The sequence below is a fragment of the Herpailurus yagouaroundi genome, unplaced genomic scaffold (genome assembly GCF_014898765.1).
Source record: "Herpailurus yagouaroundi ecotype Mexico unplaced genomic scaffold, PumYag 160, whole genome shotgun sequence".
Classification (NCBI taxonomy): domain Eukaryota; kingdom Metazoa; phylum Chordata; class Mammalia; order Carnivora; family Felidae; genus Herpailurus; species Herpailurus yagouaroundi.
The window spans coordinates 26,690,251-26,713,568 of NW_024412401.1; the positions used below are offsets into that span (position 1 = coordinate 26,690,251).

The 23,318-nt window shown below is 38.7% G+C and overlaps 1 protein-coding gene across 4 annotated transcripts in view; it reads left to right on the forward strand.

The window, feature by feature from the left end:
* PLPPR1 (phospholipid phosphatase related 1) overlaps window positions 1–23,318 on the forward strand; it is a 326,239-nt gene that overhangs the window by 192,523 nt on the left and 110,398 nt on the right. For 2 of the 4 annotated variants that reach the window (XM_040481834.1, XM_040481838.1), the window contains exons 1-2: window positions 5,510–5,626; window positions 5,915–6,022. In XM_040481834.1, coding sequence (XP_040337768.1) covers window positions 5,960–6,022 — 63 coding nt within the window. In that variant the 5' untranslated portion in view covers window positions 5,510–5,626; window positions 5,915–5,959. Of the gene's footprint in view, window positions 1–5,509; window positions 5,627–5,914; window positions 6,023–23,318 lie in introns of those variants that run through there. The other 2 variants (XM_040481836.1, XM_040481835.1) reach the window with 1 other exon arrangement.

Consider the following 23,318-nt stretch of genomic DNA (forward strand, 5'->3'; position numbering starts at 1 on the left):
TTTGAAAGGAACCATGGCATTTTTTGGCAAAATTAGCTCAAAATTGTCTCTGTAAAAGGAGAAAACTCTAGCTTCCCTAACATAATAGACTCTAGGCTACTGAGAATGACCATAGGCTATGACTTTGGCCACTGGCAATTTTAAGATTCACATCAAAGTTGGGCAGAAAGGCCCACTGGATTATGGTGACTATTTTTCATAGACATTTTTCTTCTTTGCAGCTTCCTTGACTGACCAGCTGGAGCCAACTATGCAAAACTTAAAAATGAAGTCTAGGGGCGCCTGGCGGCGCAGTCGGTTAAGCGCCCGACTTCGGCCAGGTCACGATCTCGCGGTCTGTGAGTTCGAGCCCCGCGTCAGGCTCTGGGCTGATGGCTCGGAGCCTGGAGCCTGTTTCCGATTCTGTGTCTCCCTCTCTCTCTGCCCCTCCCCCGTTCATGCTCTGTCTCTCTCTGTCCCAAAAATAAATAAACGTTGAAAAAAAATTTTTTTTAAAAATGAAGTCTAGCTGTTACCATGCTTCATCACCATCAATTTTCAGAATCACAAAAACAGATACTTTGTAATCAGTAATTGTTTTTGTATCTATCATGGGTTGATTAGGAATTATAACAATTCTCATAAATAAGAGGAAATTATGTGGAAAAATCAATGGAAATATAGGAGATGGCAGTGATCGCTTCATTAGACAATTCTGATTTATAATATACTTAGCTGCTTAGAAATAAAAGCTCTGTCTGAGTTTATTACCAAGAAACAGCATTGTCTGTCCATATTCTCTTTTTTCCCTATGTTATTATCTGATATGGAAATAGACCACGAATATTTCTTACTCTTGAGATACTCTGATTGTGAGAGTTTGTGCACAAAGAGCTACATGTACATAAATTTTGGTACTTCTGTTGCTCATCCTGGTTCTCATACATTTGACCTGCTCTTTGTTTTTAGTTTCTCACACATGTTAGGCTGATTCATATTCATGTCTTCGGAACGTTTGCTCCTGCTGCTCCCTTTAGCTGAAATGCCTCTCATCCTCCTCTGCTTTTATTTTGATCAACTTAAATAGCCGTCTCTTCTAAGAAACCTTTCCTCAACTTTCTCTTCAACTAGAGCTGCAATATTACTTTTGTGGACTCTAAGCAACTTTGCCTTTGGGGACCCCTTTCTCTAGTTAAAAAAAAAATTAAAATTTATATTTTACAATTGGCATAAAACTAAATTTAATAATATATATTAAAATTTTCTTCTGCCTCAAAGTCCATTTTCTGGCTTTAGAAGAAATTAAAGTCTTTGCATAGGCCCCTAAAAGTATTATGGATCCTAGGCACTATGTCTACTGTGCCTAATGCATAAAAGATTAATGTACAATATAACTGATGGATAAAGAGATCCCTGACCGCAAGAATTAGAATTGATTATTTATTTGTGCTATCATTATCCTTCTTCCTATCCTTCCTATCCTTCCTATCCTTCTTCCTGTTATACCCACAGGGTATTTGACCACTTCATTGCTTCTGGTTTTGCCTAATGGGATATGTGGCATGACTTAGGGACTCATGAATGAATGAATGAATGATAAGATATGTTCTCTTATTTGAAACCTTGGGCACTGAGAAACTCAAGTTCATGAGAACAAAGCTGGGCTGGGCTGTACTAGAATCTTGGTGACTGGACTATGTGGTTCTTCTTCAAAAAGATTCTGATGACTCCTGTTTCTGGGAGCATGGAGTAAGATGTACTTTTTCCCTGTGCCTTTGACTGAAAACAACTAAAAATCTTAAATGTTCTTTAAACATAAGGAAATTGAGAGATTGAAGGAAAAGTAGACTGTCTAAGGACCTTAGCACACAAGAAACAACACAATAGTGAGTTCCCACGGTTTTCTTTTTGCCGCTTCTCTCAGACTAGATGGAGAATCTGGATACCTGGGTAAGAATAATACAGACAAAATAGCCCCAAGAAAAGCTCAGCCAAAGGGTAGGGAAAAGGCAGCCGAGGAAAACAGAAAACTTTTAGAAAAGAACCTCTTGACTCCAGCCAAACACCACAGAAAAAACTATAGTCCCATCTCTTCTGCCGAACTAGTGAAGGCCAAGTGGAGACCCTGGACTTCTACCTTTGCTAGGCAATAAGGAGACTCCCTCAGATTCCTGCTGAGGTCATGTCAGAAAAAGTCAAGGGGGAGCCAGAACTTTATTTCATGCAGGGCAGTAATGAGTTGTCTCCCTACCTCCCAGTATCAGAGGGAAATATGTGGGGAGCCTGGCCTCTCACCCCTACCAGGAAGTACTGAGGAACCCCTACTTCCTTTTCACTGGGGTGGCATCAGAGGGGGGGCTAGTGGAAAGTCGGGAATTTTACCACTACTCAGCAATCATGAGGCCACCTTCCCACAGTGTCTGTGGAGGCCACATGGGGAGCAATAAAAATGAGGTACCTCTCCCCCTTCCAGCCAGGATGTCAGTAGAGACCTTGAATTCTACTTTTGCCTAGCAAAGGGGCCCCTCCCCAACCAGGTGTTATAGAAGGCCAAGTGGAGAACCTGTGACACCTTCACATGGCTATAACACAAACCTACTGGAGGAGTATCAGAGGAGGTATGATAAAACACAAGGATTAAACAAAATCTTGAGCCTTATCATGTAATAACCCAAGGTTTCAATCAAAAATCATTCTTCATCCCAAGAACAGGGATGATCTCAAACTGAATTAAGACCAAGAAATACCAATACCCAGATGACATAGATGTCACAAGCATCTGACAAGAATTTTTAACTGGTCTTCATAAAAATGCTTCAATAAACAATTACAAACATGCTGAAGCAAATGAAAAAAGTAATCTCAGTAAAGAAATAGAAAGTATAAAGAAAAAGCAAATGGAAATTCTAGAATTAAAAAATACAACTGAAATTAAAAACTCAGGGGATGGATATAACTCAACACCATAATAAAGATGAAAGAGGAAAGAATCAGTGAACTTGAAGACAGAATAATAGAAAATACCTAATCTGAACAACAGAGAAAATAGACCGAGGTGGAAAATTAGTCTCAGGGACATGATAGACTAAAGCAAAAGATCTAATATTCATGTCATTGGAGTCCCAGGAGATGAGAAATCATGTTGAAAAGTATTCCAGGAATAATGCTGAAAATTTTCCTAAATCTGGGCAAAAAAAACACCATAAACCCACAGATTCAAGTAGTGAGAAATCTCCAAGCAAAAAACCTAAAGGAATCTATGCCAAGATACATTAATAGTCAAAAGACAAAATACATATCCGATAAGAAACTTGTATTTGGAATGTAAAACAACACTTACACCTTGAAAGCAGTAAGATAAACAACCCAGTCAAAAAAACGGAAAGATTTGAGTAGATATTTCACAAAAGAAGATATAACAGCTGATAAGCACATCAAAAGATGCTCAATATCATTTGTTATTAAATGAAAATCACAATGAGCTATCATCTCATAACCACTAGAATGACTATAATTTAAAAAAAGATAGGCAATAAAAATGTTAGGATGTGGCAAATGGGAATTCGCTTACATTGCTGGTATCCATGTAAAATGACACAACCAATTTGGAAAACACGTCCACAGTTCTCTTAAATATAATGTAGCATATGACCCAGCAAATATAATGTAGCATATGACCCAGATACCCTTAGGTATCTAACAATGAGAAATGAAAACATGTATCTACACACGACTTATGCACAGATGTTCTTAGCATCATTACCCACAATACTAGATGCAACCTAAGATTGGATACAGCAAAAATTAGAAACAACCTATGTTTCTACCAGTTGGTGAAGGTGCTATAGATATACAATGGAATACTATTCAGCAATAAAAAGGGAAAAATTACTGATATGTGCATTATGACATGAATAAACCTCAAAAACAGTGCTAAATAAAAGAACCCAGGTCAAGAAACCATATATTGTATAATTCTATTTACTTGAACACAGAAAGTCTCTATAGAGACAGAAAGTAGATTAGTGGGTGACTTGGCTGGAGAAGCGGTAGGGTGGTCAGGGAGGTGCTAGTGAGGAAGAGGATTCTTTTTGGGGTGAGCAAAAAGTGCTAAAATTGTTTTATAGTGACAGTTGCACAACATGGTAAATTTACTAAAATATCATTGAATACTTGAAATGAGTGAATTATATATATGTAAAATATGCCTCAATGTAGTTAATTGTGTGTGTGTGTGTGTGTGTGTGTGTGTGTGTGTGTGTGTGTGTGTAAAATCTCTGTACACATAAAAAGCTAGGTTGTATTTTGAGCTAAAAGACTGAAGATAAAGTAGATTTTATATGATACTCCAAGTCTTGTCTTATATTCTCCTTTTCATTGCTATTTTTTTATTAACCATCTGGAGAAACCATCTAAAATACTAGGTGTCTGATGCCTTTGCTTTTTCTGGTGCCCATGCTTGCTTTGGGGTGATTAAAAGTTAATTTTCTTTTCAAATATATGGCACTGTGAAAGAAGTACAGACTCCTCTAAATCATAGATACGTGTATTCTAAGATATTTGGATTAAGGGTAAAATGTAAAGAATATGTGGTTGCCAGATTAACTCAACCTGTACCCTACATATGGATTCTTTCGTAATTGTAAAAAAGTTAGTTCTTCCTAAGTCCCAAAAAAGAATGGTGAAATAGATTTATTATGGGTATTACTTTATAACAGATAATATCTGATTTTAATTGAAAACTTAAGTTGCCTAAAACCTAAGTAATTTAAGCGCTGTGATTGATGTGGGCTTAATACCACATGTAAATGTTAAATTTGATCAGAGAAAGTTTTAATCAAGTGAGAAGCTGGTATCTCAAAAAGAGAATGAAATCTAAAATTTCTTTCTAGAAAAGGTAAGGAGGACTTTACAAAGATAGAATTAAGTTAAAAATATTAATTCATGACCTTTAAGGATAGTGCAGTCCTGTGTCACTCTTCATGCAATAACCCATGACAACTATTAGGAAGGGTAACACAGAAACATAACAGGCAAAAAATAATAACTATCAAGAACAGGTACCTGAAACATATTATGTGTTGCTTTGGATAGAAAATAAAGGTGTAGTGGAAAATTCTTTTCATCTGGCCTTGGAAGTTTTATAAAAGTCTAAAACCTCAACTTGGTTGTTTGGTTAATTTTTATTCTTCTTAAAAAAACAAATCTAATACAGGAATATTTTTGGTTCAAGGTCAGAGATATTCTATCAAATACTGAAAATAATCTACGGTTGCCTAGATACTCCATTTATGTAAATTGAGAGATTTTATTATGGTGTTTTTGTGTTTGGTACACACACACACACACACACACACACACACACACACACACACGGGGCTGAGAGAACTCAGTGAGAGGGATCAGTGATGTATTAATCCAAAATAATTAATAATCAAAGGAGCAAGGGCAAAGAGTGGTCAGGGTAAGAAGTCAGGGGTTAGTGCCTCAGTACTAAATGTCAGCTCCAAAGGTACAGGCAAGGGTAGAAACAAACCTTGCAAACTGGGAGAATCAGGCCTAGAGAGAGGAGATCTGAGCAGTATGGAAAACAACAAATGTATTGTAGCAGAAACTGCCTTTCACGGCATGAGGGCAGTCTACTCAGGTAAAGCAAGGTACGGGTCTAGGCAATTAGAATTCGATTCACTGTAGCTTTTTTTGCAGGGGTGGGGGGTTCACTACCTGTCATTTAAACTCTAGACTGCTCATGGCTGGTATATACATGTCTTTTCTCTGAAATGATGATTAGTCTGACTTGATTATGTTATAGATCACTGTTTGCATTGTTTGTACACAGCTTGTTTATCTAGAGGGTAGCTGATATTTTCATGTAAATCCCTAAGGGACTGCTAAACTTATGGTTCTTATACCATGCTACCTGTTTCTATTTCAGCCTGGCCAGTTTTAGACGGTGCAGCCTTGCTACATGGTGTAAGAAATGGCTGTAGGAAACAACACTCAACGAAGTTATTCCATCATCCCGTGTTTTATATTTGTTGAGGTATGTGTATTTTTTGCCTTTATGGACAAATCGGAATAATAGTAGTTTTTATGCCGAGAACTTCGATTATTTTAAAAAATTAATCTTCTCATTGACAAATTTTGGTAGCACAAATATTGGTAAGGAATAAATTATTCAAAGCGTTCCTTGAATTTGAAGCCATACAACAAGAAGGTTCATCTATGGGATACAAAATAATTTATTCCTTTTATTTCCAGTAGTGACTTGAATGTATCAATTATGAATGCAGCATTTTAAGTAGATAGTTTTTAAAAAATAAATGTTGTATATAAGTGAAGAATCACTGATTCTGCTCTTGAAACCAATATTGCATATATGTTAACTAAAATTTCAATTAAAACATAAATATCATATTTCAGGAGTTAATAAACCAGATTGTGTACAGATGATGTTAGTTGACAGATTTTGCCTTACAGCCCCCAAAAAAAGAAAAAAAATCTTAGAATTGACTGTTTCCACTGGGCATTTTTTTTTAAAGTAGAGTATTGAGAGCTTGTGTAATGTGCAATTTATTTTGGTCGTGAATGATTTTGTTGAGTTGCTCTAAGCCTGTACCAACAAACGCTTCTCCAGCATCTTCTTGGTTAAACTCCTTACACTCCCCCACTGTACCTCACTCTTTATAATGTTTTTATGGAGGAGGCAGAGACCTGGAAATTTTAAGAAATTTGTAATCATACGATCCAAAAAAGAAAAAGCTAGCTACTCCAGATTATCTCAAAATAAGATGTCGATTTGCCAAAGCTATTATTTCTGCCTTCTCAAAGACATAGGTAGAGCATCTAATGGGTTGTTTTTTATCCTAAAGATTGGCTTTAAAATATGACCATGTAAAGAGCTGAAGAGTAAGTGTCCTGAGATTCCTTTCTGGGTAACTTCCAGGATAGTCTTTACATCCCAAGGCCCAGCTGTAGCATATTCTTATATTATGGGATCTTTTTGGCTGAGTGTGGGAGGAACATGCATGTTGATCCATTTAACTATCCATGTGAAGACAGACAACACTTGAGTTAAACCACTACTTATATTCAAAACTGTACTTTCAATACATACGTTGCTTAAACATCTTCTGTGCATCAACGCAAGAAGTATTTTTACCTTCTACCTCTTGAAATAACTTTGGCTGTCTATATAGTCTGTTGAATAATTTTGAACATTCTGATTTGGGGCCAATAAACATGGGTTTGGCTGATCCTTGAGTTTCACTTGCAGACATCCCTTGGTAGTTTAGATGAACAAATAATACTTGATTTCTTTTCTGGTGATGTTTGTGAATCTGTTTGTATTGCAGAATTAGGGGGAAATAGAACATTAACTTGGGACAGAGGTGTTCATATAAGTCAGGAGACCTACAGACTCACACTATGCTGAATCTCTGAAAGGGTAAACAAAGAACTTTTCTCTCAACATAAACACATCTTCTTTTTTTTTGTAAATATAATTTATTTTTTTTCAAATATAATTTATTTTTTTTCAATATATGAAATTTATTGTCAAATTGGTTTCCATACAACACCCAGTGCTCATCCCAAAAGGTGCCCTCCTCAATACCCATCACCCACCCTCCCCTCCCTCCCACCCCCCATCAACCCTCAGTTTGTTCTCAGTTTTTAACAGTCTCTTATGCTTTGGCTCTCTCCCACTCTAACCTCTTTTTTTTTTTTTTTTCCTTCCCCTCCCCCATGGGTTTCTGTTAAGTTTCTCAGGATCCACATAAGAGTGAAACCATATGGTATCTGTCTTTCTCTGTATGGCTTATTTCACTTAGCATCACACTCTCCAGTTCCATCCACGTTGCTACAAAAGGCCATATTTCATTCTTTCTCATTGCCACGTAGTATTCCATTGTGTATATAAACCACAATTTCTTTATCCATTCATCAGTTGATGGACATTTAGGCTCTTTCCACAATTTGGCTATTGTTGAGAGTGCTGCAATAAACATTGGGGTACAAGTGCCCCTATGCATCAGTCCTCCTGTGTCCCTTGGGTAAATTCCTAGCAGTGCTATTGCTGGGTCATAGGGTAGGTCTATTTTTAATTTTCTGAGGAACCTCCACACTGCTTTCCAGAGCGGCTGCACCAATTTGCATTCCCACCAACAGTGCAAGAGGGTTCCCGTTTCTCCACATCCTCTCCAGCATCTATAGTCTCCTGATTTGTTCATTTTGGCCACTCTGACTGGCGTAAACACATCTTCTTAATACTCTTCCTTTAACTTATTGTAGAAGGCCTAGAATAACTCCATTCGGACAATAACTATACCTTATGTATATTGTGGGTTCTAGTTACCATTGTTCATATTGAAATTTTAACGAAGGAAAAAGAGTCCTTTCTCATGCTGCTCATGGGGAAAATGTAGAAGACTATAGCACTATGTCGGTCTTTCAATGTTAAAATTCTTTGTTGTAAGAGAAATAAATTTGTAAAGTAAGCTGGGGGAAATCGGACAATAAGTCATCTGATACTATCTTTATCTTCCTGGTAGCAATTTTACTTTAAGTTTTCTTAAAAATCAAATAGGATCTAAACCTCAAAGTAAGAGGTTTAATTTATTGCCGGAAGGTATATCTCTGAAGATTTTTGGTCCTCTGATGTATGAACAATGAGCTGATGGGTGGAGCAAGCAACAAGAGATATAAATCAGTCTTTCTCTGCCTTAACCTTAACAAACATAAATATAAGTCTAAAAATCTGAGAAAGGAAAGACAGTTTATTCTTTTTCTTGTTGTGTTGTCCTTATTTTGCATGGAAGTTTAACGTACATCAGGCGTACAATTTAGTGTTTCAACACATACACACAACACCTGCTGCTCATCACAAGTGCACTTGCTAATAGTACACTATGTTAACTAACTGGAATTTAAGTAAAAACTTAAAAAAATAGGGTACATCAGTGACTTCTCTCAGAAATAAGCAGGAGAAAGAAACAGAGGAAGTGAAGTGAAATAAAGTAGAAATTGAGAGGGGAAGAGGTATATCTCAAAGTGGCTGTCATGATTCTCCTGTATTTTAGCTGTCAAATACCTATAATTGTATGGACCCCAATGTTCTTTGCAGCATTATTTACAATAGCCATGATATGGTAACAACCTAAGTGTCTGTCCATGGATGAATAGGTAAAGAAATTGTGGAATGGACACATAATGGAATATTATTTGACTATAAAAAGGAATGAAATCTTGCAAAATACAACAATATGGATGAACCTTAAAGGCATTATGCTAAGTGAAATAAGTCAGTCAGAGAAGACAAATACTGTATGATCTCTCTTACATGTGGAATTAAATTTAAAAAACACCAAGTTCATAGATACAGAAAACAGATTAGTGGTTGTTGGAGGGGAGAGGGGGAGAAATAGATGAATGGGGTCAAAAGTTAAAAAAATCTTTTTTTAATGAAGAAAATTTTTTTAAAATATTTTCTCTTAATAGTGCTCTTCTGAGATTGAGTGAGAAAACTTTGAATAAGACCCAGTTGGGGGTGGGATGGGGTATAAAATGAAAAAACACTTACCGTTTATGTACATTATGCCAGGGATATCAGAAAACTTGGTCAAAAATAACTTAGTTAAAATGTCAATTTGATCAATGTATATCTTTTCACTATTTCTTCTTAATTATGAAAGAATTCAAACAGAGGAAATATAACAGATACACCAAAACCAAATCTTTCCATATGTGCTTCAAATGTTTTCTCAAGGAAAAAAAAATATTTTTTCAAGGAAAATAAAATATTACAAATATGGCTGAAGTCCTACTGTCCTGGACCTGGAAGTAACTATCCGTGAAGTTGGAGGCTTTATTCCCCTGTATGATTCTCATTCATATTTTCATATTTTTCCTATATATCTACATATTCGTAAACAATATCTTAGGGAGATTTTACATAAATGATACCATATTGAACTTTCCTTTTGCAACTTGCCTTTTCATTCAACATTATGTTTCTGACATTTATCCAGATTGGCAATCCATTCCTTTTAAATTGTGGCTTTTTATCTCATTGCATGAATACGCCCACTGAGGGACAGTTTGGTTGATTCTTTTTTGTTTTCCTGACTCTTATTTTACTCTTACAGCTTTCTTTGGCAGAAAACATTCTTATTTCTGTCTCCATGTCCATGTGTCCAAGAGCTTCCCTTGGATTCACTCCTAGCCGTGGAATTGCCAGGACATGATTACATTTCCCTGTGGTTTGCTTCAGTGTAAGACCAATATTGAAATTTTTATCCGTTTCCTTGAGGAAACTTTGTTAAACTCTAGACTGCGTCTGTATATTTCTTAGATTTTTTTTCAGACAGTTATATCATCTGCAAGTAGTAGCAGATTTGTTTCTTTTCTAGTTTTTACAACTTTTTCTTTTACACCTTTGCTTTGCTTAAGACCTCCAGCGCAATGTTAGATAGAGGCAGTGGGAGAAGCCATACATGCCTCATTGCTGACTTTATTTTTTTTATTTTATTTTTTTTTAATTTTTTTTTTTAAATTTTTTTTCAACGTTTTTTATTTATTTTGGGACAGAGAGAGACAGAGCATGAACGGGGGAGGGGTAGAGAGAGAGGGAGACACAGAATCGGAAACAGGCTCCAGGCTCTGAGCCATCAGCCCAGAGCCCGACGCGGGGCTCGAACCCACGGACCGCGAGATCGTGACCTGGCTGAAGTCGGACGCTCAACTGACTGCGCCACCCAGGCGCCCCCATTGCTGACTTTAAAGAGAATATTTCAGGCGTTCTGGCATGAAGTTGTAAATATGGACTTTTGTTCCTTTTTCTTTTTCCTTTTTTTCCGTTTTCTGCCTTCTAGATTAGATTACTTCTTTTGTTTTAATCTCCCTTTTGGTTTTAAATTATAGATTCTATTTCTCTTCTTTTAAACCTTACTCTTCAATTAAAATTTTTTTTTAATGTTTTTATTTGTTTTTGAGACAGAGACAGAGCATGAGCAGGGAGGGGCGGCGAGAGAGGGAGACACAGAATCTGCAACAGGCTCCAGGCTCTGAGCTGTCAGCACAGAGCCCGTCACGGGGCTTGAACCACGAACTGTGAGATCATGACCTGAGCCTAAGTTGGACACTTAACCGACTGAGCCATCCAGGCGCCCCATTACTCTTCAATTTTAAATATTTAAAGTTAACAAACAATAAGCTTAACCAGTAGCTCTTCGCTTCTTGTAAACAGTGATGTGCTTAAGTCACTTTGAAATCTTGGGTGTCATTCTTGATTTTATATCTTCTTTAAATTTTTTCACTAATTTTTCAGTCCTGGCTTCTTTGAATTTACCTGCATATTCATTTTCTTTCTCACCCTTCCTCCCTTTATTCCTCTCCTTCTGTCAGGGTTTAATTTCCTCATGAAACTGAGCCTTTAGTAGTTCTTTCAGCATGGACCTGATGAATTGTAAGCAGTTGCAATATTTATCTGACTTTGTCGTTATAATACAATTAATCTAGAAGGGCAGTCTAGCTTAGTACTGAATTCTGGATTGAATAGTTTATTCTACCTTCTGAACTTCCAGAGTATTAAACCATTTCCCTCTCCTGCACCGTGCAGCCTACCTTTATTTTTGCTGTGAAGACTCTCCTCTTATTACTGTTCTTTTTTTTAAAAAATGTTTTTTTGATGTTTATTTTTGAGAGATAGAGCATGAGTTGGGGAGGAGCAGAGAGAGACACACCCACACAGAATCCGAAGCAGGCTCCAGGCTCTGAGCTGTCAGCACAGAGCCCCACGCAGGGCTCAAACCCATGAACCATGAGATCCTGAGCTGAGTTGAAGTCATACTCTTCTTGATAGGTAATCCACATTTCTCTCCAGTGGCTTTGCCATTTTTCTCTTTGCTTTGGTGGTCTGTAATTTCATATAATAATGTTTAGGTGTGAGTTTTATACTGGCTAGAATTTATTTTATATCTTGAGTGTGAAAAGTCACATTTGTACCAATTCTGTAAAAGTCTCAGGTACCACATCCTCAAATACTCTCTCTCCTCCATTCTATTTTCTTTCTCCATTTGATATGTTGGATCTTCTTCTCCATCTTTCTGTATTCCATGTCTCTTAACCCATCTTGTTTTTTAATTTCTGCAAGTTCTATGTGCAAAAATCTTTTTGTTTGTATAGTGTCCCCATGCTTACAGTTTTTCTTTTATATTCTTTCAGATTATTCTGTTTTCTGAAATTATTGGTATGCTAATCCTCCTGTGTGTTGTATCTGACATCTCTAGCTCATGGTGGATTGTTTCCTTATTTATTTTTGTAATTTTTTATCTCATTTTTTAGCAGAGCTTGCTTCTTCTGTAGGATTCATGCAGGCCTTAGATTTTAAGAGTCTTTGGGGGGATTTTGCATGTTTCTCTTGGGCTTAGGCTTCTATATTCAGAACCCAAATGTGACAATCCCAAAGTATAATTAGATCAGAGTTCACCTTCCTTGTAGTCTTCCTATGACAGTAGGTGGATTTATGTAGAACATTCTTTCTCTGAGTGAAAGCAAGGTTCAGGAATGCTGGCTTTTACACAGCAGTCTCCATTCACACTCAGGTCCTCACACCTGGTCCTCATGGACATTAAACCCCAAATCTTGTTATGGAGTTTGACCTGTACCCCTTTCTCTACTCCCATCTGGGTCCACTGTATCGTCAGTTTATTGGGTTACCACTCTTCTTTTCAGTACCCTTTTTGATTCAGCTCATCTATGAATGATAAAAAAGACAAGCCATTGTTTGTAGATGTTTGCAGTGGGATGTTTTCAGGCCATCTTTGTTCCGTGAATGCATTCATTTATTACACTTATCTATTCAGTACCTATTTTCCCCCCAAAGTCATTATGTGTTTTGCCCTTTTTGCATACTTCAGTTGCTAACCAGGCTTCTGTAACTTGAATCTCATCAAGTTTTTCATAGAGCCAGGATTATTGGGCCATGCTTGAAATGTGTGTGAAGGATGGAGGGTGGAAATGAGAGCCAAACAGTGCCCACAGTGGAACACTGATGTGCATTTTCTTAGTGATATTTTAATTCTGCAAGCATAAAATTTTGACTGAGGGATGTTTTACTTGTGGCAGCTGGTGAGGTGAGTAGATACAAGCCAGCACCTAAAAATTCAAAAGTGAGGACAAAGTGGAAGCCTGCCTGGGACCCACCCAGAAGGCCGAACCAGTGGTGGAGAAGCTGTCTGGCAAAGGAGTACATAGCACAAAAGGTCTCATAGTGATAACAAGTCAGGAAAGCACAGTTCCGAGTAATCCTTGGATGCTACCAAAATGAGAAGATGTCACTGGAGAGAGAACAAAGTTTGTAGATAAAGAGTGTAGACACAGAAGGTAGTGGGCTGAAAGGGAGGGGATCAACACAGAATGGATTGAGAAGTATGACCTGTAATGTGCAACCCAGGTGCTTCCAGAAATCATGCCCTTGAATGTGAGGTATTCAGAAAAACGTCTCCTTTGGACATTTCCCCATGTCAGCTAATCCTGAAAGTGTACTTGCCATGCTGGCTGGAGCCTCTTAAATGAAAAGCCTTTGACAAGTGAATAGTGATTTTTTTAATGTTTATTTTGAGAGAGACAGAGACAGAGACAGAGTGTGATTGGGGAAGGGGCAGAGAGGGAGGGAGACACAGAATCTGAAGCAGGCTCCAGGCTCTGAGCTTCAGCACAGTACACGACACAGAGCTTGAACTCACAAGCTGTGAGATCATGACCTAAGCCGAAATTGGATACTCAACCAACTGCACCACCCAGGTACCCCAAACAAATAGTGATTTTTAAGGACTAGAATATAAACTTTTCTTTTGCTAATAAGAGTGAAATCCAGAATCACTAAAATTCCAAGATGGTCCATGACAACATTTCTTTCTTTTTTTTTTTTTAATTTACATCCAAATTAGCATATACTGCAACAATGATTTCAGGAGTAGATTCCTTAATGCCCCTTACCCATTTAGCCCCTACCCCTTCCCACAACCCCTTCAGTAAACCTCTGTTTATTCTCCATATTTAAGAGTCTCTTATGCTTTGTTCCCCTCCCTGTTTTTATATTATTTTTGCTTCCCTTCCCTTATGTTCATCTGTTTTGTATCTTAAAGTCTTCATATGAGTGAAGTCATATGATATTTGTCTTTCTGTGGCTAATTTCGCTCAGCATAATACCCTCTAGTTCTATTCATGTAGTTGCAAATGGCAAGATTTCATTCTTTTTGATTGCTGAGTAATACTCCATTGTATAGATATACCACATCTTCTTTATCTATTCATCCATTCATTGATGGACATTTGGGCTCTTTCCATACTTTGACTATTGTCAATAGTGCTGCTATAAACGTTGGGGTGCATGTGCCCCTTCAAAACAGCACACCTGTATCCCTTGGATAAACACCTAGTAGTGCAATTGTGGGGTCTTAGGGTAGTTCTATTTCTAGTTTTTTAAGGGACCTCCATACTGTTTTCCAGAGTGGTTTCACCAGTTTGCATTCCCACCAGCAATGCAAAAGAGATCCTCTTTCTCCACATCCTCGCCAACATCTGTTGTTGCCTGAGTTGTTAATGTTAGCCATTCTGACAGGTGGGAGGTGGTATCTCATTGTGGTTTTGATTTGTATGTCCCTGATGATGAGTGATGTGGAGCATTTTTTCATGTGTAAGTTGGCCATCGGAATGTCTTCTTTGGAGAAGTGTCTATTCATGTCTTTTGCCCATTTCTTCACTGGATTATTTGTTTTTGGGGTGTTGAGTTTGATAAGTTCTTTATAGATTTTGGATACTTAACCCTTTATCTGATATGTCATTTGCAAATGTCTTCTCCCACTCCATCCGTTGCCTTTTAGTTTTGCTGATTGTTTCCTTTGCTGTGCAGAAGCTTTTTATTTTTATAAGGTCCCAATAGTTCATTTTTGCTTTTGTTTCCCTTCCCTCTGGAGACATGTTGAGTAAGAAGTTGCTGTGGCCAGGATCAAAGAGGTTTTTGCCTACTGTCTCCTCGAGGATTTTGATGGCTTCCTGTCTTACATTGAGGTCTGTCATCTATTTTGAGTTTACTTTTGTGTATGGTGCAAGAAAGTGGTGCAGGTTCATTCTTCTGCATGTTGCTGTCCAGTTTTCCCAGCACCACTTGCTGAAGAGACTGTCTTTATTCCACTGGATATTCTTTCCTGCTTTGTCAAAGATTAGTTGGCCATATGTTTGTGGGTCCATTTCTGGGTTCTCTATTCTGTTCCATTGATCTGAGTGTCTGTTTTTGTGCCACACGACATTTCTAACCAATGGCTTTCAGCCCTTCCTGGATCTGGTTCTACTCAAGCAATGAAAAAATAGCAAATGCTGAACTAGACAAAAGCTGAAGAAAGAGGCAGCAGGAGGAGTAGAAAATTAACAACTTTTAAGTGAACGTGAGGACATCTACTTTCTTATCCTCGTTTTTGCTACTTGAAATCAATTATATTAGTTTTTGGTGAGGCTAAAGATTCTTACAATAAACTAGCTATAAAGTAAAAAGAGTGATCAAAATAATCAAATATCCTCTTTCTGTGTTTTCCATCCTCAGTCCTTTTTTCTCCTTCTCAGCTTCCTCCTTCCCTACCTCCTCCTTTCCCATGTACTACTCTCCCCTCTGTACTCCTGATCCCCTCTCCTGTCTTTCCACTTTCTTTCTCTTTCCTCTTCTCTGTCATTTCAGAAACACCTCTCACACTTGAGGATCAACAAAAGGAGGGTTTCCCTGAGGGAAAACACACCCAAATTAAAGTAGAATTTTTCCCCTAAAAATGAGAACATGCGCTAAGATCCCCCCTACCCGCCCCAAATCATTGCCAGTGTATTTTCTCAAAATAGAGAGATATTTTGGGACGGAGATACCCCTTTTGACAAATCTTCCCAGATACCAGTGGATTCTTTCAAGACAATGTCATTGCATTCTCTGTAAAATCATGAACAACTCAGTCAAGTCTCTTTCAAATATATTCATGCTAACAGCAAAACTCTAAATGGAGCTTAGCTTCCTTGGCAGATAATATTAAGTACCAGGAGTTTGGACATAATGAACACAATTGTTGCTTGATGTGTACAGATGTGACAGTTTTATCATCTTGACGGTTACTTGTACTTGCAATTTTTATTGCCTGTTTTTGACAACTCATTTTTCTCAGCTGGAACCTACCAGGTGATTGTTATAAATGCCAGCCTGAAGATAAATAATCTCATGAAGTTCTTCAAGAACTTGATGGTTCTGAGTGTCTTTCTTCTCTTGGGCCACAAGGCATTGCACATTATCGTTTGGGGACAATGACATTTCTAAGCCTCTGTCAGTTTGTGTGCCTTCAACGTAAAAAGAAGAGTGAGTCTTGGCCTTGCTGTCTGCTCTTTCCTTGCAGATGTTAAGGTTTAGCAGATCTGACCACCTTGTTCCTGAGACTTAGATTGCAGCTACCTTAGATCTTTGTATTTAAGTCACATCCAGAACTTTCCAAGGAGAAAATATCAAAATCTCATCCTCATGTGTAGTGGGATACAAAGAGAAAATAAGGTGATGTGAAAAGCCTGGGGTTTGAATCTTGGCTCTGCCATCCACTGCTGCTATAAACTTGGATAACTACTTTGCACTTCAGTTGCTTCATCTGTGAAATGGAACAACAAAAAACAAAAAACAAAAAAACTTCCTCTTGGGCACTTCTGAGAAATAAATGAGGGTAAGGCACCTAAAAGTACTTGCCAAGTAGCAAGTGGTTGACATTAACAAAATTAATTAAAGTAACAGCTTCTACCCAATAGAAAACAGATACAAAACCAACAAAGATGAAAAGTAAAACTAACTACACAGACATTTCAACATAGACACCAAAACCCTGACCCTTAGAGAGTTTAATATAGCAGTTTAATCCCCAGATACATCACGTTGCTGGGCTTAAGGGGATAATGTTTTTAGAATATATATTAAGATGTTGTTGGAAAGGTTTAAAACAAAGCAATGAAAAATCTGTTGGTCCTGGGGCTCCTGGGTGGCTCAGTCGGTTGGGCGTCCGATTTCGGCTCAGGTCATGATCTCGCAGTTTGTGAGTTCGAGCCCCGCGTCGGGCTCTGTGCTGACAGCTCAGAGCCTGGAGCCTGTTTCCGATTCTGTGTCTCCCTCTCTCTCTCTGACCCTCCCCTGTTCATGCTCTGTCTCTCTCTGTCTCAAAAATAAATAAACGTTTAAAAAAAATCTGTTGGTCTTTTAGATTGCAATGACACGTGCAAATTATAAAGTACTTTCCTATGCCTTTTCCTATTTAATCATCTCTTTGACTCATGTGTGCAGTATGGAGCCAAAGGACAATGCCAACATTTAGGTAGCTATTATTGTTTATGTTTATTTATTGAGAGGGTGGAGAAAGAGCCGAAGCTGGGAAGGGCAGAAAGAGAGGGAGAGAGAGAATCCCAAGCAGGCTCCGTGCTGCCAGTGCAGAGCCCGTCACGGTTCTCAATCCCATAAACAATGAGAATGAGATCATGACCTGAACTGAAATCAACGGTCATCTGAGCCCCCGAGGCATCCCTAGGTATCTATTATTTTTCACAGTATCAAGATAGCAGTGTTGATTTTAAAAATGAGATATGGTTGCCATCACCCTCTATCCTTGTCCTCAGGTACTCTTCCAACTGCGTGAGGGTTCCTCTGTTCTTCAGCATTGAGTCTGTTCAAGTTGGATGTTCTGAGATCAAGGGCCCAGTTAAAATAAACTGCTATCCAGAGAAAATAAGTCAAAACTAAGAGACTCAGCCTGGCCCTCGAGGACAAAAGATCAAAAGAAGAGGAAATGTGGTTCTAGGCGAAATCAGATGGTTGGGCTCCAAGGGAAGGACTAGGAGTTGGGCCTGGGAAATCATTCCCACCTCACCCTCCTCCTGTTTTCCTTACTGGTTCTACTCCTTCACCCGCCTACCCTTTCAAAGATAATACAATGCCCAGCCCGACTTTCAGGGAACATACATATCTCTTATAAGTGTAAGAACAGATGTGCAATCTCACTGGTAATCTAAATCTAAAAATGGTAATGCTGGTAACTATAAAATACCATGGAAGGATTTTGAATAGGTCAGGGGTACAGCCAGAATGAGAGCAACTTTGCTCTTGTCAGCATTCTGAAGAAATACATAGCTCTCTGCACATATCTCAGAATGTAAGTTATACAGATTTCACAGTTCTTTAAATCTGAAAATACTGATATTACACCATTAAATACACCATATTTGACATTTGTTTGGTGTTCTATTATAGAACTGGAGTACTTAAAAATATCAGTAGGATAACATTGACCCTATGCAATAGGAATATGTCTTCACATTTTAAATTTCCAATGAAGAAACTAAGGTACAGAGAGGTTAACTGTTATGCTCAAGACTGCACAGCCAATAGGTGTTAAAGTTGGATTTTCAACAACATAAATTTAGACTTATGTTCCTTCACTGCATATATGTAGGAGGCATAATGATTGGTTTCATAGTATCATTGAAGAAGTGAACTTTCTGTAGTGGAGAACTGACTTAGGTTAGGGAAGTTCTTTTTTTTTTTTAATTTTTTTTTCAACGTTTATTTATTTTTGGGACAGAGAGAGACAGAGCATGAACGGGGGAGGGGCAGAGAGAGAGGGAGACACAGAATCGGAAACAGGCTCCAGGCTCCGAGCCATCAGCCCAGAGCCCGACGCGGGGCTCGAACTCACGGACCGCGAGATCGTGACCTGGCTGAAGTCGGACGCCTAACCGACTGCGCCACCCAGGCGCCCCTATTTAATTTTTTCTTTTTAAAATTGCACTAAGTTATTGATTTGTGTATTATAATGTACATAATTCTTTTTACAAAGGTAGAAACTGGTCACTACTTCTTCTGTAATTTGAAAACTCATTATATTCACAAAAAGTCCAATGTCTTACATCATTTCTCAGAGGGGAATTAATTGAAACAATAGTGAGAGTTGCTCTTTCTAACACTTGATTGTTTTTATAACATAACTTGATTGTTTTATAACATGGTTGTCACCAACACCAAGCCTTAGGGGGCATTTCTATAAATAATTATAATCATGCTTTAATTGTTGGTCTTGTTTAGGAAAATATATTTGAGTGCTCTGAATTTTCTTCTCTCTGGTAGGTTGATATATTAAATTGTTTATTATATAAAATAATGATTGTTCTTATTTTCAGTTTTTTTTTTTAATTTTATTTTGAGACCGAGAAAATGCGAGTGGGGGAAGGGCAGAGAAAGAGAGAAAATTGCAAGCAGGCTCCACAAGGTTAGCACAGAGTTTGATGGGGGGCTCAAACTCACCAACCATGAGATCATGACCTGAGCCAAAATCAGACACTTAACTGGCTGAGCCACTCAAGTGCCCCCTTTTTTTCAGTTTTAAAAGGGTCTTTTCTACACATACTTGTGGACCTGTCTTTTTCTACTTAACTGGAAGCTCTGGCCAGAGTATCTACCCATGATACTCAGGATCTTTGGTGCATGTTCTATCAGTGGAGTAAACATATGGCCCCTTCCCACCCCCATGCACCACCACCTAAAACATTTCTCCCCACAGTTAATGATAAAGGCATCACCTCTTAGTGCTAAATGGGAATTTAGATCACTTATGCAAAATCTCTCTTGTCTCAGTTAAGATAACTGAGATTCAGAGAGGGTAAGCAACTTGTCTGAGACCACACACCTGGCTATTAACTGAGTTGGCAACCAAACCTGTAACCCTGACCCTCTCATAATCAATAGCAAATTAAATTAGTTATTCACAGCCAAATGATTCCAAATCAGAAGCTATAAACACTTGGAAATAATTTCTATACAAGAGAAATTATATAAAATATGGTCTATCTTAATATACTTAATATGATGTGGGGGAGGAACCATCAAGCGTAGTAGAGCCCAAAGCCTACAAAGATTCTGTAACGGCTCCGGCTGGGAAGGGGTCAAGAAAACATCCCAGAAGAAGTCACATTTAGTCCAATACCTAAAGATTAGTGAGATGCTACTCAAGTGTAGGAGTAGGCTCCAGGGAGGAGTGCTGCAGGAGGAAGGGACACCTTGGTGTGGGCCAAGAGCTGAGAAGGTCCCCCAAATTTGAAGAGCTGCAAGAGTTTTATTAAGGCTAGAGCTTAGAGGAGAAGACAGGGAGTAGTGATGGGACACTGGGGAGGCAGGCGGAGGCCAGATCGAGAGGTATCTTGCAGGCCCCAGGAAGCAGTTTATCTTAAGGGTTTGGTGGAAACCGGAGCACTCCGGTAAGGATATTTTAAATTTATGCCTTACCTGGTAATATGAAATGGCAGGGAAGTGTGGTGAGATCCTGGTGCCAAGGAGAAGAGCCATGAGCTCAGGTTTTCACCATTTACAATAGATACCTTCTCTTCCCAGACTATCCTTTTTTTCTTTATTTATTTACTGAGAGAGAGAGTGTGTGTGTGTGTGTGTGTGCACGTGCATGAGCAGGAGAGGGGCAGAGAGAGAGAGGGAAAGAAAGAGAATCCCAAGCAGACTACACACCAGCAGCACAGAGCCTGACTCAGGGCTCAAACTCACGAACCATGAGGTCATCATGACCTGAGCCAAAACTAAGAGTCAGACACTTAACCAACTGAGCCACCCAGGCATCCTTCTCCAGATGATCCTTCTTAGTAAAGAACAAGTGTCATGGTGATGGGGTCCTCCGTGCCCACTCTCCCTACTACATAATAGCTATGAAAAATGTGAAAGGGACCAGGGACTATGCTACTGAAAAACTTCTGAGCATAGAAAGTATCTTTTAGAACTGCTGTATCATCACCCTTTATCATAACCAAGGAAACTTTGAAAAAGACCATCTCAACAGTTGGGTCTATCTTTCAAGTTTCCCCAAGCTGCACTAGGTTACGTGCTGGTTTCTTATAGCAGAGGTCTGAAGATAGTTTTTCCCTAAGATTACTGACCAGGATGTATAAACACAATGACTTCATTTTCTGTCCCTGTGTCTACTCTTCTGTCCTACTTTCCTCTTAAGTTCACTCCTGCTCATCACACCATGTGTTGGAAAAGTATGGTCACTCTAGCATAAGGGTATCTGATCATTTTGTTCCTGACCCATGATCAGTTGGTGGTATCCATATTTAAAGTGATTTTCCAGAATTTGACCTGCAAAATGCTAGCATCCATACTCTTGTTATAGTCTCTTTATGAACAACAGCTTATATATAAAAAAAAAAAAATGGGACGTAGGAAAGTAAAGTCCATCTAAAGCCAAGTTAGAGATTTTTCTCTCTGAGACACCAGTTAGCCTACATGAGGATGGCTTCACTGGCACAGAGTTTTCACAGTGTAGCTTGAGAACCGCCTGCTTTGAAATGATTGGGGTGCCAGTTAAAATTCAGATTCCTGGAGCACCTGGGTGGCTCAGTCAGTTGAGCATCTGACTGTTGATTTCTGCTCAGGTCTTTGATTTTGGATCAGGATCATGGGATAGAGCCCTGTGTCAGGCTCTGCCCTGAGCGTGGAGCCTGCTTAAGACTCTCATTCTCTCTCTCTCTGTTTCCTCTCTCTCTCTGTCCCTCCCGCATGCATGCACTCTCTCTCTCAAAAAATAATAAAATAGGGGCGCCTGGGTGGCTTGGTCAGTTAAGCGTCTGACTTCAGCTCAGGTCATGATCTCACAGTCTGTGAGTTCGAGCCCCGCGTCAGGCTCTGTGCTGACAGCTCAGAGCCTGGAGCCTGTTTCAGATTCTGTGTCTCCCTCTCTCTCTGCCCCTCCCCTGTTCATGCTCTGTCTCTCTCTGTCTCAAAAATAAATAAACGTTAAAAAAATATATATATATTAAAAAATAATAATAAAATTAAAAAAAAATTCAGATCCCTGACTTAATCAGAATGGGGGAGGGAGGTGAGAGAGACGCATTTTTCTAAGTTTTTCAGGTCATTCTTATGTAAAGTTGGCTCATATACACCAAGAGACCCAATTTAGGCAGATGCTGGCAGTTCACTGCCCATTTTCTCTTGATCCATCCAGAGGGCATTTGCAAATAGTACTGAACAAGCATGCAGTTTCCCTGTTGTCTGTCATCTGGCAGTAGACGCATGCTAGGCCTGACAAGTTGAGTAGACTGTGATTGTTGGGGAGTTACTCCCAATTACTCTTGACCAAGTTACTCTTGAAGGAGGAGTGATGGTGGATAAACAATCCTCAGTGGGACCATTTGGAAGGGAGTTTGGTATAGTCTCTGAGAGGTCCCCAGCAACGTATAATGCCAGTTGCCCTGGAAATAACCTAACCATCAATGTATCTTTATTGGCTTTCCTCCCTTCCCTAGCTCCCTTGCCCTGTGCCCTCCCTCCACCCTACCCTTCCCTTCCTCACCCCCTCACCTGCTTCCTGGGATCATTTCTCAAATAATCTGCTTGGACTCACATCATTGTCTCAAGGTCCACTTTGGGGGGAATGCAAATTAAGGCAGAGAAAATTTATATGAAGTAGAAAAACTTTATTGCAACCGAATTAGAGGATAAGACTTAAAGAATGGAGGGCTAAAAAAAATTTTTTTAAGTTTATTTATTTTGAGAAGGAGGGGGAGGGAGGGAGGGAGGGAGGGAGAGAGAGAGAGAGAATGAGAATGAATATCCCAAGCAGGCTCCTCACTGTCAGCGCAGAGCCCAATGTGGGGCTTGAACTCACGAAATGTGAGATCATGACCTGAGCTGAAACCAAGAGTCACATGCTTAACTGACTAAGCCACCCTGGTGCCCCTAAAAATTTTTTAAAGAGATTTGATGTAGGAAATTTTATTAAATCTGTCCAATTAAAACTGAGCCAATTTAGGCAATTTTTTCTATTGTCTGCTGTCATTTCTGTGTGGGTGTTCATCCTTCTATAAAATCTAATGTGTTCAACATCCTTCTCAAAGTATGCTAATCACTTGATATTAAATCCTGCAGCTTTTCCTTGAGAAAAAAATTCAGGTTTTCAGGAGATGAATATTAATTTTATATATGCAACATGGAATTTGGATGACTTAGGAATTAATTTTCCTTTGATAATAGACAAAAGAATGGTTAGCCAAAAAAGGGGAGGGGGGAATTTTAAACACGTGTCTTCCCAGGGACTACATGTTATTTGACTAAGAATTTCAACTGTATATTACTAAAATCTAAGTTCCTCTCAGCTGACGGTTGTTCAAATGCATCTTGAGCATCTTCTAAGACAAAACACTTTGAAAATAAAATTTGGTGTCTTTCTTTTTTTTTTTTTTTAATTTTTTTTTCAACGTTTATTTATTTTGGGGACAGA